The 17,730-nt window shown below is 38.4% G+C and overlaps 1 protein-coding gene across 9 annotated transcripts in view; it reads left to right on the forward strand.

The window, feature by feature from the left end:
- Positions 1-17,730, forward strand: part of PLD1 (phospholipase D1) — a 198,297-nt gene that overhangs the window by 163,276 nt on the left and 17,291 nt on the right. For 8 of the 9 annotated variants that reach the window (XM_036348126.1, XM_036348127.1, XM_036348129.1 and 5 more), the window contains 2 exons: positions 9,804-9,938; positions 17,292-17,445. In XM_036348126.1, coding sequence (XP_036204019.1) covers positions 9,804-9,938; positions 17,292-17,445 — 289 coding nt within the window. The remainder of the gene's footprint in view (positions 1-9,803; positions 9,939-17,291; positions 17,446-17,730) is intronic. The other variant, XR_004973898.1, reaches the window with a different exon arrangement.

Here is a 17,730-nt window from a genome sequence, read left to right on the forward strand (position 1 = left end):
CCTCCGTGGCTGTTTTGGCAATTCTGAGAATTGTCATAATTTGACCTGTCTGACAGTTTGAAAGTCATTAAAACAACTAGTTTAACTATGTTCAAAGAACTAAAGGAAATGATATGTAAAGAACTAAAGGAAGTATAAAAGCAAAATCTTCTCAATTAGAGACTATGGAAAAGGAGAGTTTTTAAATTAAAATGTTTCCATAAAAGTCTTTTTATAGAAAAAGAAGTAATGACATACAGGGTGGAGCAAAAGTAATAATACAAGACTAAACTGCATTTCATGTGCTCACAACTATAAACCTACTTTTTCCCATCCCTGTATAAATTTTGAAGTTGAAAAGCATAATAACCAAAATAAAATGCACATTAGAGGGGCTCAGTAGTAGATCAGAGCCAGCAGAAGAATCAACAAACTTGATGATAGGTTCATTGAGAGTATTCAGTCTGATGGGACAGAAAAGAAAAATAATGGAGAAAAATGTATAGAGCCTTAGGGACCTGTAAAACGTCACGAAGCACACCAGCATAATGGGAGTCCCAGAAGGAGAAGAAAGAGAAAAAAGTGCAGATAGAATATTTAAAGAAATAACAACTGAAAACTTCCCCCAAAACATGAATCTACACAGCCAAGAAGCTCAACAAAATCTAAGTAAGATGACTTTAAAGAGATCTACACCAAAACAATCATAATCATAATCAAAATAGTGAAAGACAAAGATAAAAAGAGAATCTTGAAAGCAGCAAAGGTGAAGCAAATAATCAGTAAGATTAATAACCAATTTCTGATCAGAAACCATTCTGTCATTTTTTTATAATGTCCTTTATAACAAAAAAAAATGTTTATTTTTGATGAAATTCATCTATTTCATTGGTTTTTGTTTTTGGTGTACAATCCAAGCAACCATTGCTGAGTCCATTATGGAAGAAAATGTTTGTAAAGCATATATCTAGTAAGGAATTGGTATCCTGAATATATAAAGAACATTTAGAAGTCAACAATAAAAAGAATAATTCAATTTTAAAATGGGCTAAGGTGGAGCTCCATTGGCGCAATCGGTTAGCACGTGGTACTTATAAAATGGGCTAAGGATCTAAGTAGACATTTCTCCAAAGAAGATATACAAATGGTCAATAATCACATGAAAAGATGCTCAACATCATCATTAGGGAAATTCAAATAAAAACTACAAGACACAACTTCATACCCACCAGAATGGCTATAATTTAAAAAATAAAAAAGTCATTGAAAGAATATGGAGATATTAGAACCCTCATATGGCACGTTACTGTTGGGAACTCAAAACTGTTCAAGCTCTTTGGGAAACAGTTTGCTAATTCTTCAAAAATTGAAAAGAGAGTTACCATATAATCCAGCAATTCTGTCCCATAGTACATACCCTAGAGAGTGGAAAATATATGTCCACACAAAAACTTGTACTTGAATGTTTATAGCATCATTATTTATAATAGCCCCAAAGTGGAAGCAACACAATATCCATTAGTTGATGAATGTAGAGAGAAAATGTGTTTATCCATACAATGGAATATTATTTAGATATAAAAAGGAATATACTGATATATGCTACAACATGCATGAACCGTGAAAATATTATGCTAAGTGAAAATAAACCAGACACAAAAGGCCAAAGGCCACATATTTTATAATTCCATTGTTTATGAAAAATTTTAACAGACAGGAAAGTAAATTAGTCATTTCCAGGGTCTGGGGAGAGAATGGAATGGAGAGTGACTCCTAATAAGTATGGTTTCTTTTGGGGGTAATAAAAATGTCTTAAGATTAGATGGTGGTGATAGTAGCATAGCATCTCAATATACTTTTAAAAACACTGATTTGTATACTTTAAAAACTGCATTTTATGACCCATGATATTTTAAATGATTTGGAAGATTTAAAATAATGAATTAAACTTTTAGTGTGTGTGTTCAGTGTTCAATAATTTTTCACTAATGGTTTGCTCAGTCTAAAAAACTTTAGAAACAATCTTTGACATCACCAATAATAAATACCTTCCAAAGTTGTATCTAATTGCATCCAGGTCAGAGAAGATTTACCAGAGTATTATCCCTAAATTCAATTTTCTAGTGGCTCAAAATGAAGATGATAGTGAATGAGTAAGTCTAAAAGATACACTGATAAAACCAGGAGAGCCATTCAGTGCTGACCATGGCTAGTAAAATGCAAAAGTGAGGTTATAAGGGAATAAAAAGTCAGAACAAGCTTGTTTAGTTTCTCAACCATAAAAATGGCCCAAGCTTATTATAAAGCATTCCCTTGGCTCTGGCCCCTTTTCCTGCCTTTGCCTATTCAGGAGAAAAATTGGATTTTAACAGAAAAGTAATTTCAGTATTAAGCCCTCTTATGAAAAGATTTCCAAGTACCCTGGGAACAAGTCAAAATCAGATATCTCAGTGGGGGGGATGTTCATATTCTAAACAGGGAAGAACAGATTAATTACATAATGCCCCTCTTTGAGGTACAATGTTCTATTGTTGGCTTTGTTTTTTTGTAAATGCGTAGTGGGCTTTAAATACATGAACCAGCTGATCTCTAATTGGATAGAGAACTATAGCTGTCTACTGTTTCAGTTCTTTAAAAATAACAAAACTGCCACTGTGAATATGTTAAAATTCCTGAAAAGAAAACCAGCAGCTATTAGTGTATAATTATCTAATACGCCAATCTCCAGGGATTTAGTGTTTAATTTAAAGCATTTCTTTATCATTTTTATACTTGTTGTGAATTGTGACATTTAAGCGTTCAATTTAGTATAATTCAACAAGGTCTGAAAGCATTCAATCAGGATTAAAAATGTACAGATACCAAGTGCTACAACTTTTGAAGTAACAAAAGCCTGTAACAACTATTGAAGTCCTTTCATAGAATTTCTTTACAAACATTGAGAGCTTATTGTATTGACTTCCTCATCTTTCAAGGTGTATGTGTACCAATGTTCATAGCAGATATGTCCCAGGGGTCTGTATAAACCTCGAGATTCCCAAATACCTATTTAACTTGGAAACCTCCCTGATATGTTTTCATCTATTGCTTCGTAGCCATGCTTGCATACGTTCCTGGCATTCTCTCATCTTCTTTAAAAGGCACATGTTTCCTCAGTACATCCTCACAGCACAGGTGAACACCGCCAACTTTGTAACTAGTTTTCTTCACAGAATGAAATACCAGCTGAAATAGTTTCTCAACTTGCTTTTTCTTGCTAGCTGGGCGCCCCACTGCACATGACAGGCCACACTTGAAATCACCCAAAATGTTCACTTTCTGAGTGAGGAACCCTTATCTTTTAGGTCCTGTAACTGGTACTAACCATTAGCGTTCTTCTTGAAGACATTGTTCATAAGCAAGTTAAGTCTCTATCACTTCATAGGAATATCTCATAGTCAAGGATGTAGGCTGGACTGTGTGGGCGTGAGGCTGTACAGGGAATTGATGTGTTACTGATACTCTCCAGCCTCGCTTGGGTCGGCACCAATCCGTGCCTTCAAAAATTACAAATTATTAGGTCTTTAACCTTCAGGCTGCTAACAGCTAGTCAGTATCACTAATCTTTAAAAAAATATATTTTTTAAAAATTTTAAGCTTCCAGTTTCTAGAACTGCTATATATATTTTATTCTGATTTCCCAAATGGTAACATATTACCTTTTTGCTTCATCATTCTCTCGTAATAGGTAGGTGAGTATTTTTCTCCTGGACCATGTAGGAATAAGTTGTAGCCATGATACCCATTTACCCCTAAATACATAAGTGTGTGTTTCTGAAAAAAACACACACAAACAAACAACAAAAAAGCAGGACATTTTTAAAGCAGCTATAAGTCAATTATCAAAACCAATGAAATTAACATTGATGTCATACTATTATCTTACTGTAGGCATTACTGAAATTCTGCCAGCTGTCTTACTGATGTCCTTTACAGCAAAAGGGGGGTGGGGATGCTTTATTCTGACCCAGGATTCAATCAACAATCATGTGTTGCATTTGGTTGCCATGTATTTTTATTTTTCTTTAACCTGAAATAATCCCTCAATCTTTTTTTCTTTTTCTTTTTGGAAGGTGGGAGACTTTTATGATCTCGATAGTTTGTTTTGTTTTTTTAATTTTATTTTGTTGTTTAAAGTATTACAAATAGTAGTATGTATGTCTCCTGATAGTTTTAAAGGATATAGACTAGTTAATTTGTAGAGTAGCCTCCAATGGGGGTATATTTATTGTTTCCTCATGATTAGATTCAGGTTATGCCTTTTCAGCAGGGATATTGCAGAAGTGATGTTGTTCCCCGCGGGCGTTACCAGGAGGAACACGATATTGCTTTGCCCCATTACCAGTAGTATTAACTTTGACCACTGAGTGAAGGTGGTATCTGCCAGGTTTCTCCACATAAAATCACTGTATTTCCCTTTGTAACTAATAAGTATTTTGTGGGAAAATACTCTGAAACTATGTAGATATCTTGCTTTTCATCAGACATTCAATAATGTTTTAGCATGCATTGAGTCTTTTCTGAATCAATTATTACTATTATGATTCAATTATTATTACTATGATAGTTGCTAAATGCTAATTTCAAATTCCTTTATGTCTTCTATATTTATTACTTTTTTCTAAATTTCTTAGTTACAATTCTACTAAAATGAGAGCTTTCCCTTCTTTGACATTTATGTATTCATTCTTATATTTATATTGGTATGAATTTATGGATTCTTACTTTATTCAACGGATCATAATTTTTGATGCTCAGATCACATGTTTGGCCTTTAAGGGGCTTTTGACAGGTCACCTTCAGCCTTTGTTTTGTTTTGTTTGTTTGTTTGTTTTTACTGGCACTCCTAGAACTAGTCCTGTAATCAGTCATTTCTCCAAGGAACCTGGGTTCTTTCAGTGGAAAATAGAATTTAGAAACTAAAATCTGGGTGCTAGATATGATCATTGCTACTGGGTTATTACTGCTTTAGGCCCTTTGTATTCTGTCAATCATCTATCATCTATCAATGATCTATCAATGATCTATCTATCTATCTATCTCCACATCTCCATACTGATACCTCCAATTCTAATCCCCTAGCAAAGGATTCCTTTCTTTTATAGTGAGAAGCCTGGCTCCTATTACCTACAGTATATGTACCCATTTCCTCAGCCCCAGAATGCACAGAAAATAGTTTCTAAATTGCTAGCCCATGCTAGTATGAGAAATACATCTACTCACTAGAATTTAATGTTTTGTTTATAGTTTTTTTGTCTTTAGCCTAAGGATATACGTATACTCAAAAGTTAGTGTTCAAAATTTGCTTGGATTATGTTATTAATTTGAAATACAGTTGGTTTGTTTGCTTTGGTTTGTATTCCATTTTAAGGTTTTGTTCTGTATCTTTTTTGAGTGTGTGCAATATACTTCAAACAGTCATAAATTTAAAAAAGAAAACTTAGATGTGTCACTTCCCTATACTTTCTTTTTCTTCTCCAACCACCTTTTTCATCCTATTGCCACCCACCCTTTATGGGTAACCAATTTTTTCAATTCCTAGATTATTCTTGCTTTGTTTCTTTGTGCACAAATGGAGAGATACATGTATACTTTCTTATTCTCCCAATCTATTTCATAAGAATTACATACCTCCTATTCTCTTATGTACTTTGCTTTTTCATTTAACAATATATCCTGAAAGTCACTCCATAGTCATCGACATCTTCATGCTTTTAACCTTAGCATGGTCTTCCACAGTTAATACAATCACCTTCCTATGTGTGGCCAGTTTGATTGTTTTCAGTGGTTTTTTATTACAATTATGCAATGAATAACCTTGTTGGAATTTAGGATAACTTTCTAGAGTGACATTTCTGGGTCAATAGGTAATTTTGTTAGATATTGCCAAATTTCCCTCCAAACAGTTTGTGCCCGTTTGCATTCTCACCACCAATGAATGAGAGAGCCTGCTTCAACAGTCTCACCAACAGAATGTTTTATCCCACTTTTTCTTGCCAGTCATATAGGTAAGAAATAGTTTCTCAGTGTAGTATCAATTTTCATTTCTATTATTATAAGGGAGGGTGAAATCTTTTCCAGTGTATATTTTCACATGTGTGAATTGTCTATTCACGTCTTTTTCCCATTTTTCTATCAAGATTTTGATCTTACTCCTTCAGTTATTAAGTTATTTTCATGTTAGGCTCTCCACTCTTCATCTGTGACACTTTTCCCCACTTTGTCATTTTGTCCGTTGATTTTGCTTGTGGTGTTTTGTATCATGAAAATGTAGTGTTTTGGTATTTTTTTAAATTGAGTCAGCGTTATCAATCTTATATTTTATTGCCTCTGGACAGTTGCAGGCCTTCCCTATACTCAGGTTATACAGGAATTCACTCTGTTTTCTTCTTGTATGGAAAATTTTATTTTCAAAAACATCCAGATAGTTCCATATGCTTTCATTTCTATCTCTGATCAATTTGGAGTTTATTTTTGTGATTGGTGTGAGGTAAAAATATAATTATTATCTTTTTCAAATACAGATGCAATCATACTAGCACCCTTTATTTAAAAGTCCTCGTCCTTTATGTAAAAACTAGTCCTTTATTCGTGCACTGGCAGGGTCCTTCAGCCTGGCCTGCACCTTCTTGCAATCCAGGACCCCTCAGGGGATGTTGGAGATCCGGTTTCAGCCGATCCCCACAAGCTAAGCCGAGGGACCCCACCAGTGCACGAATCCATGCACTGGGCCTCTAGTATGCATATAAGATCTTTATTTAATCTCTTCCCATCCTTCCCCTACCCCCCTTCCCTCTGAGACTCATCAGTCTGTTCCATGTTTTCATGCCTATGGTTTCTGCTCCTGTGTTGAGTGTCTGCCCCATGGTGGTCAGTGCACGTCATAGCTACCAGTCCGAGGGTCAGACAGTCAGGCAGTCAGATGGTTGCTTAGGCTTTTATATATATAGATTATTTCCTAGTCATTTGAGATGCAGTCTTTATGTACATATGCAAAACTTCCATATGTACTTGGATCTATTTCTGGACTTCCTATTCCATTCTCAGGTTCAGCTGTCTATTTATGGGCCAGTTCTGAATTGTGTTAATTGTATAGACTTGGTAGATGTGTTAATATCAAATAGGATTACTGCTCTGTCATAGCTTTTCTTTTCTAGTTTTATTAATAACCATCCTTGAATGTTTATTTTTTTCCATATAAACTATCTTATCAGGTTTTCTAGCTCCATAAAATTTTATTATCTCTACTGAAATTACATTAAATTTATAAATATATAGTTAGCACTTTTTAAATATTGAGTTGACTTATCCCAGAACAAGGGATGTCTTTTCATTTGTTCAAAAGTAGACTATTGTCTTTCAATAGTGTTTAAATTTTTTCTTCATAAAAATTTTACACATTTATTGCTAAGTTTATCTTTAAGTGTTCTATCCCTTTGTTGTGAGGTTTTATCTATGATTATATCCTCTGACTGGTTATTGTTTGTGCGTGTGGAGCTACATGTTAATTTATATTCTAGCATGCATATTCTTTTATTGTTTGAGATAGTTTTATCATTGATTCTCCAAAAATACAATTATATTATCTATAAATGGGAGGTGGTTTTACTTCTTATGTGATTTCTTTTGTTTAAATGCATTGGCTAATACCTCCAAGGTAAAATATACACACATACATAGATGTACTTATATAATATACATATATAATTCATGTTATATATTTTGAAGTATGTTAATAAAATATTCGGTATTTCCTATTTTTTTCATGGTTCTTCATTAATGAAAAAAGTGGGTGCTGAATTGTGTCAAAAAATTTTTCAGCATCTGTTGAGATAATCATAGATTCTTCTCCCTAGATTGATCAATATTGTGTATTATACTAATAGGCTTCCTCATACTGAGCAGACTCACATCCCTAGAATGCATCTCCCATGGTCATACTGTATTGTTTTCTGAGTGTGTACACTAATCTTCAATCTATAAAGGACAAGGCTCTATGTCAGTGTCCTGCAAGGAATGAGATCCCCTAGGACACTTGAATTATAGATTTCTATTGAATCAGAACCTCTGGGGAGGGTCCCAGGATTCTGCTTTTACTGGATCCCCCAGAGGTGGTCTTTCTACACACTGAGAAGCACTGGTCTACTTTATTGCTCAATGTGGATATTTTATGGGAACTTACTGCAAAAATGTTTATTTTAGCATAGGATTTGCTCCATGATTCTTTTAAAAAGCTGCTTTATGTCTTATAATTTTAGATTCTAGATCATGAGCCAACTGCAGAAAAGTAGGTGATACAGAGAAACCAAAAGATGAGATACTAGCTGCCACCTGTTTACCCATTCATCTCCTCACCCGTTTATTCAACTTCGTTAGTACTATGCAAGGATTAGGGATACAAAGCTGTGTCATACCTCTGCAACATTAGGCAAAATGGAGGACTAAATAGATGTTTGTAAAAGAATATATTTGGCGTTATATTGGGAAGATTTTCCAGGAATTTTATGGGCCTGAAGGGCTTCAGAGAGGAAATGCTCCTCTCTCTGGCTCAAGGAGGAGGCCGTGCTTTGTACAGAACATCTTTCCAATAGGACAGTAACCAACAGCGGAAAAATTATTTGCAAAAATCTCCTTCACGTGAAACTGCTTGGAAATGAATCTCCCACACACTATGTACTGGAACACCAGCACATCAATTCCTGGCAAACACAGCTGCACCATCACCCATATAGGTGGGGGGAGGGTTATCTGCAAGCGAAGGAATCTGTATACAACCTGTGAAAGAACTTCTTCCAGGACACTCACATGTAATAGAAACACTGAGTAGCATCAGCAGTAAAATAGAAAACATTAGTAATATGTGGAAACTTCAGGAAGTGGAATGTGAGCTCCATTGGTTCTATTAAAGTGCTTTAGATTCTTATAAAAGAAAAAAAAGATTTACATTCTCTTTCTATTAGAATTTGTGATGGCTTGGTTCCGCTTTATTTATTATCGCATCAGACTTCGCTCATCTAAGACAACTGCTCTGTGGGAGAGGGTTCATACAATCTTGTGGCTGCCACTCAGGTCAGAACAGTGGTTATGGGCTAGCTTGGTATGGAATGCATTTCATATCACATGAGTGGCCCTCACATGATGAGAGGGCAATGTATTAAAGTACAAACCTGGCTCTGCTTGCTCTGAAGGAAAGTCTCCCAATGTAGCCAGGATTCCTTTCATGTCCTAATTGTAATAATTTAGAAGGAGGAGTGTTATTTAATTGCCAACATTTTTATTTTCCCAAATTCTGTAAAATTTAACTTCTTCTTTGTGCTGAATATGCTACAAACTATGCATACATCAGGTAGTTTGGGCACTCATCTTGCATCTGATTTAAACAGTAGCAGGTGTCTACCAAGGTAGATGCAAATGTCACACCGGAGTCTTGGGTTATCCACTCTGGCTCAGTTTTAATGATCAATACTAAGTAGTTATTCACCAAATCATGAAAATAAAATGTTCATACTTAAATATATTTTTGGATTGCCTCTGCAAAGGGAAGATACAGAAAGCACTTCAGTATGATTTTTAATCTATATGCACCAAGTCAACAGTGCAAAATTCTCCAGATAGCAAAAATAGATCCTGAGCGAGTTCTGAAATTACACGCGCACATTCACACACACATTACACCATCTATTCTTAACAGTCTATTTAAGGAGTATATTTGCTTTGATAAAATATAATGTGCCTTTATTGAGCTTGGCTATATTAATTGTAGTAATTTCTTTTTAAACCTACAGTTGGCAATCAGTGGATAAATTACATATCATTCTGTGGTCTTAGAACACATGCAGAGCTTGAAGGAAACCTAGTCACTGAGCTCATCTATGTCCACAGCAAGTTGCTAATTGCTGATGACAACACTGTTATTATTGGTAAGTAGATGGTCTCTAATTGTTTCTTTTTTTATAATTTTTTTATCATCTAAAGTTTTACATATGCCTCCTTTTTCCCCAGTTGACTGCCCCACCCCAGACATTCCCACCTCAGGCAGCCCCCACTGCCCCACTGTCTGTGTCCATTGGTTATGCTAATATGCATGCATACAAGTCCTTAATTGTGTTTCTTGCTAGTTGACTTATATCATGCAAAAACCTCTCTTTCTATTCCTCCCAAGCTTCCTTTGCAGTTGAGAGAGACAGTAACATACTATCTAAAACATTTCTGGAGCAGTCTTTTTAGCATACAACCTTTCTAATCCCTGTTTTTATCCATGAAGAAACACAGGCGCAGAGCAATTAACTGGCCATTGTGCAAATTACAGTATCCAAGGGCAGCAGTTTGGCCCAGCAGTGCAATAATTGGCCTGCTCTCTTTCATTCTTTACTGTCCCCTTATTTTTATTGAATCCAAGTACCTACATTTTGGGAATGGACGGGGGAGAAATGGGGAGGAAATGAGTACCTGACGGTAATTTGTATGTGTTTGCACCACACCCACCTAACCGTTTTCACAGCTCTGAAGTTGAGCAAGAGTCAGAATCGGAAGGATATGAAAATATTGTTGCCTCTGCACGTTCTGTTTTTCCCCTAGAGTCTGTTGTGGGTGTCATTAACCAGGATGCAGAGGGGACCAGCTTTGCTGGTGTAAGGTGGTTAGGGGAAATTGGGAAGAATTGATATGATGCACCCCAGTCTTTTCTTGTCAAGGATACACAACAGAATTCTCCAGAGGTCCTCTCCCCACCAGCAGATTCGGGGACAGTTACTGGTTGTATATTCTACCCAGATTAGATCAACCTGCCCAGAGGGATGGGTGTTCAGCTTTGTTGTTTCATACACATGGAAAGCTTTATTTTCCCATTCTTGAATTGTTTTGCTTCAAATATGTTACACATACATGGAAAGGGCAGGATGAGAACAGTATTAATAATCACCCAGGTAAGTGAGTTGACAAGGGTGGGAGGTGTTACTTAGAGATACAGTGTGTCCCACTGTTGGGGATTCTGCTCATCTGTTTTAAATGGAGTGTAGCTTTTCAGCTATTGTCAGATACTTCCCTATTCTTTAAGAAGCTAAATGTTTTGGAGTGTTTTGAAATGTTTTGGCAATAAATATGTTTATCCTCCACTGTAAAAAGCAGGGGGGAATCTCTTATCTAGTAGTAATGAGACTGTCTTACCTGGAACATGATTTGAAAAGAAAGAAAAATATTTCTGAAGTTAAAAAATGTATAGAACACAGTGTGGTCTCACATGTGCGTGCACACAGGTACACACACACACACACACACACACACTTTTTATACGTATACAGGACATTTAGGAAAAATGTTTTGTGTCGCTGATCCCTTGCTCTATAGGGACCAGAGCACTGTAGGGATTTATTTCCTCCCCCATTTCCCCCATAACAGGGTTTCTTTTATTTCCCACAGCTACCCTGGCCTTGCTCTTCAGAAGCCATTTCAGAATATATTTATATTAAATTCGACAGTGGCAGTAGGAAGGGGAAATACTGATGTTTGCTGAAATGGAAAAACAAACAAAGTGAAATAAAGTTCACTGGATGTCTTTAGAAAGACTTCAGAACTCTGGGAGTAAAAAATGACAGCTGTAAATATTTTACCTGCAAAGGTCATGTGGGCTTGCAGCCTGCTTTGTTTTACGTAAAGGATCCATGCAAGAGCAGTTTTCAGTAGCAGAGCCATCAGTTCACTAGGTTGGTTGAGTTTTTTTAATTGACTTACTTTCTAGAAAGGTCTCTGAACCCCCCAAAGGCTACAGTTTATTCAGGCCAATAGTAACAGATCAATGTTGCCCATAATTCCTGTCCACTCTGTAGAAACAGAAGATGTGGCCTTAGGAGTGTGAAGGGGTCTTACGTTAGTCTTCAGGGACTGGGTTTCTGTCTCTCCTTCCTCAAGGGCACCACAGATTCCCCTGGAAAATTCCAAAGGTGCTTCTGTTCCTTTTATCTCAGTGGAGACTCTAAGACTAAGCAACATTGTTGTTGTTGCTGCTCTCACACACATCGGCCTGTTTAAGTTCATAACACAGAGAACAACATTGGAAGTTCCCGGAGAGGCGTTTGAGAAGTTATGTGAAGAATATTGAACAGGATTAAGCAAGTATCTAAAAGCTTAAAAGAAGTTGAAGTGATCCATGATTAAATTTTCTAACATGGGAAACATATGCCAGAATTATTGGATAACTGACCTAAGAAAAACGAGTGATTGTTCACCCTCGCTTTTTCCTCATGAGGAAATTCTTGCTTTCTCCCATTGAAGGTCTCTTGTGTGTAGACTGGTAGCTTTCATTACCTGTTGGCCTGGGTGACCTGCTGGTTATGAAGCCTGTGTCCAAATCCAGTTTTCTAGTCCATCTCAATATTGTCACTGAGCCAAGTTAACATTTATTTGCTTTCCTAAACACAAGGCTGTTCTTGCGTATAATTTAACTCTACCCGGCTGATGAAGTGAAATGGTGTTTTAGTGTTCACTGATCCACTGCAGAGCAGAGTAAGGAGACATAAAGCAGGAATCAGATGTTGCCGCTGCCCTGCAGCCCTCCTGGGCTGGAGGGGTGGCGGGTATTCTTTCCACCTGACACCAGAGCATCCACGTGGGTAGTGCAGAACCCGAACAGGAAGGTCAGGGTGGGTAGGTGAGTGGCTGGAGTTGAAGGGCTGCCCCAGTAAAGGGAGATTACACTGGATCTAGTCTGGTGGGTCTCAACCCTGGCTGCATTAGAATTGCCTGGGGAGCTTTAAGAAAACATATCATTTAGGGGGAAGTTTATTCAAGTATGCAAGTTACTTTAAACTAGATTCACCAACCTCTTCCCCCCACCCCTCCAAAAAAAAAAAAAAGGGATAGATGAAGGGATGGGATGGCATTGCAAAATACTAATGGCTGGTTTCTAGTTGCAGAAATTGTGATTATTTGGTCTGGTGTGGAGCCCAGACATCAAGGTGTTTTTGTTTTGGGCACCAGTATTTTTAAACGCTGCCTAGGCGATGCTCATGTACAGTCCAAGCGAAGAGCTTCTGAACACAGGGAACACAAGTGGTGGAAGGACAGAAGAGCTGATGTGGGTTCAATGGAAGAATCAGTTGTCCTTTAATAAGCTAAAATAGGGTACCGTTGGTGAATTCCTTGTCTTTTGTGGCAGTAACACATGGCCACATACTTAGTGGCTGCAAACAGGACACACTTATTGTCCTATAGGTTAGGAGCCCGACATGGGTCTCATGGGGCTGCCATCAGGGTGTTGGCAGGGCCGTCTTCCTTCCTGGAGGCTCTGAGGGAAGTCGTTTTCTTTTCCAGCTTCCAGAGGCGGCCCACATTCCTGACCCCCTTTCTCCATCTCTGAAGGCAGCTATGTTCCATCTCTCTGAAAGTTCCCAAAACTTTCAACCCATTCTGCTGTAATCTCTCTCTGAACCCCCTTTGCTTTAAGGACCCTGGTGATTAAAGTAGGCTCACCCAGCTAATGCAAGGTAGTCTCCCTATTTTAGGGTCAGTTGATTAGCAATCTTAATTCCCCTTTGCCATGTAACACAACAAATCCACAGGCTTTTACATTAAACAAATCCCTCAGGGCCATTATTCTGCCTACCACCGGAGGATTCACAATTTCTGAAACAAAATATGAAAAAATGCACAAAGGAAAAGATGGATAAATCCAGCTACCTTAAAATTTAGAAACTGTATTTGTTTAAAGACCCTATAAAGAGAATAAAAAGATAAACTACAAACTGAAAATAGATATTTGCAGCACACTTAATAATCCAAACCAATAAAGAACTCCTATAAATCAGTCAGAAAAGACAACATCCAAGGTAAAATGGGCAAAGGAACTGTAGTAGAAAAGCACCAAAGAGGACATATATGCCACCCATAAATATACAAAAGATATCCATCATCATTAATGTAATAGACAAAGAACGGGTTTTAAAAATACCAATTAGCCAAAATTAGAAAGCCATGCAATCCAGTATTGGCAAGGCTGTGGAGCACCAGGTCTCCAGTCCTGAGGACAGAGCCCAGGTAAACACTCGTGTGTGTGCACCAGGAGACATACACACACTGTGTTAGAGCATAACTGTGCATCACAGCAAAACTCAGACACAGCCCGAACGTCCATCAACATAGAATGAATCAGTCCTGGTGTGTTCATTCAAGGAAAATCATGATTACAATTATGCACAGATAAATCCCAAAGACATACTATTGAACAAAAGATGCAAATCTCAAAAGATTACGTAGGATTCCCTTTATATAAACTAAAAGCATGCAGAACTTCATGAGCAGCAAATTCTCTAGAAAGTTGCCCTCTCAGAGAGGGAAGGGCATCCATGGGAGACACCTGAGGGCTTCCAGGATGTGGTAAGGTTCTGTTTTTCAGCCTGGGTGTTAAATTCAGTGATGATTTAGCACTCCAAAGATATTTTTTTCATATACTCCTTTGAATTTTGTTGTTTTTTACATGTTTTAAAAAGTTCCCTAATATTATGAGACTTAGAAAATACCATTTTTTAAAAATTAAGTGATTTTAAATATCAAGCCAATATCCTAATGAAAATAAGAGATTGTAATTACTGCAAAAAAGTACTACGTGACCACAACTCGTATTTGTTGTAAACAATGCAAACTCTAAGGTCATGTATGGAATAAAAGGTCAGGATTTCCCTTTTTGTCCTCCCTTTCTTAGCCAGAAGCACTCCCCCTACCTAACAGTTCAACTCGTAACTTTCTAGAGCCTCGCCCTCTCTTCTTTCCCATGTTATAAAGTAGAATGATGTTATATCGGCTGTTCTGAATTTGCTTTTCAGAATGTGGCACCGTTTAACAAGAATAGAGGTAGCATTTACATCAACAAACATCTCTTTTTTCAGTATCTCATTCATTACATTCATCTAAAATAGTCTCAGCCCCTTTTCATATTTCTATTAAATAGTAGCCAACACTTACTCAGTGTGGTTGAGAGTCAGTGCCCTGGGTAACTCCAAATCAGCCCTGGATATAGAAAAACCACTCCTCTCTCTAAGAATTCCAGCTCAGAATGCCAGGAATGTGTTTCTCTCTTTGGGAATAGGGCCCACCTTGGTGGGAGGCAGACTGGGGGACTGGCGTGAAAGTGTGTGTGTGTGTGTGTGTGTGTGTGTGTGTGTGTGTGTGTGTGTCTGTGTGTAGGAGGCTTCCCATCCCCAGTGTTCCTGCCAGTGGAGAGCAGTGATGACCACCCAATCCAGCAGCCTGCAGCCCGAGAGTGGCCTCTGCTGGAGGCCAGGGGTAGTGAAATCCCAAAGCAGCACTGTGGGAACTTGGTTCCTCTTCACGCTACAGTTCACACACCAGGGTGAGGGGTGATTAACCCAGAGAGGAGACATTATAAAGCATTAAAAAGAATTTGATAATGATGCCAATAATAATTAACACTTGTAGGGCCACTTATAGATTAACAAGTGCTTTCACATGACCTTACTTAATTCTTACAATGACATTACGATCTCAATGTATAAAAGGCAAAGCTGAGAAAGACTAAATGACTTGGCCCACACTATGGCTGTGCCAACTGTCCAATCCAAAGACATAGCTGTACATTTTCTAGTGTAATCAAAAAGTGTATGTATAAAGGACTACTGGTTGCTAACAAAACAAAGTGTTTCAAAGGTTGTCTTGTCACCTTACAGCATTCTGGTAGTGCTCCCAAATGTCTGGTGAGGTGCTCCATCCTTTCTCTGTCACCCAGGGTCACTGTGGGGCCCCATTCGCATCCATAGTTATCATAGATTTGCATATTAACTACATGACAACTTTGTGCAAATGGTAGTGATGTCTCCTCAAGATGGGCCCGATTTTTCTCATGTACCACATCCCTCCAGGTGGGCTCGGGCCAGGCTGCTGTCACCTTATACCCTGAGTGTCCCCATCACAGGGGCGAGCCCGTGCCCCAGTGCCCCACTCCCCCAGAGGCAGTGGAGTATGTAATTAGGGCAAGAGGAGCGAGAAGAAGAAAGAACCAGTCAGGCCCTTCTGTAGTTTCTAGGACACCTCAAGCATTCAAAGAATGAATCTGCAGTGATTAACACAGAAAACGTGATGGGGTTTCTGAATGCAAGGCTGAGGAACGCAGCAAGCACAGGTTGAACTATTAAAATAATTGCCCTTTACATGGGAGTCAACATTCTTAGCTCATTTGGATTTAAAAATAGGCTGGAAGAAAGTTGATACAGAAGCTGTTGGCATGCCACACAAGCGAGGCCAGAGAATGGAAAACCCAGAGCCACTGACAATAATCTGTATTGAGAGTGGACTCTTGCTTGTGAAGGTACCCTGGGGTTTTAACGCTCATAATTCTATGAACATAAGTTAAAGTCTACAGAGGCTGAGTAAGTCTCAAAACCAACTGAGTTGAACTGATAAGCATATCTTGTATTCTTTGTATGCTTAATGATTATACCAGTTAGAATCCTTTGAGACACAAAATAGAAAATCCAGCTAGAAGCATGTGAAACAATAAGGAAAACGTATTGTTACATAACAGAAGGTGAGAACGTTCAAGTGCTGGCTAATTCAGTGACTTAGAGACCCAGGGTCTTACTTCTTTCTGCCCTGCCATCTCCAGCTTGTCTGTCTCCTCATGGTTACAAAACGACTGCAGCAGCCTATGAATCACATCCTCATCCACCTGCTCAGTGAAAATAGCTAAAGGCTGGAAGCAGCAGCATTCTGTTCTTGTCCCAGTTTATGAAAAGGGAAAAAAAATCTTTGTAGAAGCCCCTAGCAGACTTTTCCTCATGTCACACAGCCTAGAACACTGGTTCTCAACCTTCTTAATGCCACAACCCTTTAATACAGTTCCTCATGTTGTGGTGACCCCCAATTTCATTGTTACAAATTGAACATAATTAAAGCATAGTGATTAATCACAAAAACAATATGTAATTATATATGTGTTTTCCGATGGTCTTAGGCGACCCCTGTGAAAGGGTCGTTCCACCCCCAAAGGAGTCGCGACCCACAGGTTGAGAACCGCTGGCCTAGAATCATGTCAAGGGCCCAATCTAAGTCCAACACTGGCCAAAATAATGAAATTATAACAGCTGGCTTAGACTGATCCAGATGCACCCCTGGGTTAGGGAAAGGCCCGCATCCCTAAAGCACAGCAGCTCTTGCTAACCTGAACACAATTAGGGTTTTGTTAGCAAGGTAGAATCGAGTGGGAGGGCAGCTGACAGTGTCTGCCTCGAAGAGAAGATTGTTAGGTGTCACTGTTTGTCCTACAGGCTCTGCCAACATCAATGACCGAAGCATGTTGGGAAAGCGAGACAGTGAAATGGCAGTCATTGTAGAGGACACCGAGACGGTCCCTTCAGTGATGGATGGAGAAGAGTACCAGGCAGGCCGGTTTGCCCACGGACTTCGGCTACAGTGCTTTAGGTGAGCCTCCAAGCCAGGTTCTGTCTTGAGCACTTGTACTGCAGTAGAACTGGAGCCCGGCCCAGCCTCAGCCGCCTCTCCAGGTTCTTCTTCCTCTAATCGTGTCTCCCAGATACAGGACGTGAACTACCCGGACTCTGGGAAATGACAGTATTTGTGGCTCAGACATTTTCTGTTTTAATGGTTTGTATTATGTGTATGTGTCATGGAGAAACTAGCATTTTAAATCTATTAATGGGTTTAGGACTAGGCCAGGTCAGACTATCCAGTATTGCCGGGGTCCAA

Source organism: Myotis myotis, unplaced genomic scaffold, assembly GCF_014108235.1.
Source record: "Myotis myotis isolate mMyoMyo1 unplaced genomic scaffold, mMyoMyo1.p scaffold_m19_p_2, whole genome shotgun sequence".
NCBI lineage: Eukaryota > Metazoa > Chordata > Mammalia > Chiroptera > Vespertilionidae > Myotis > Myotis myotis.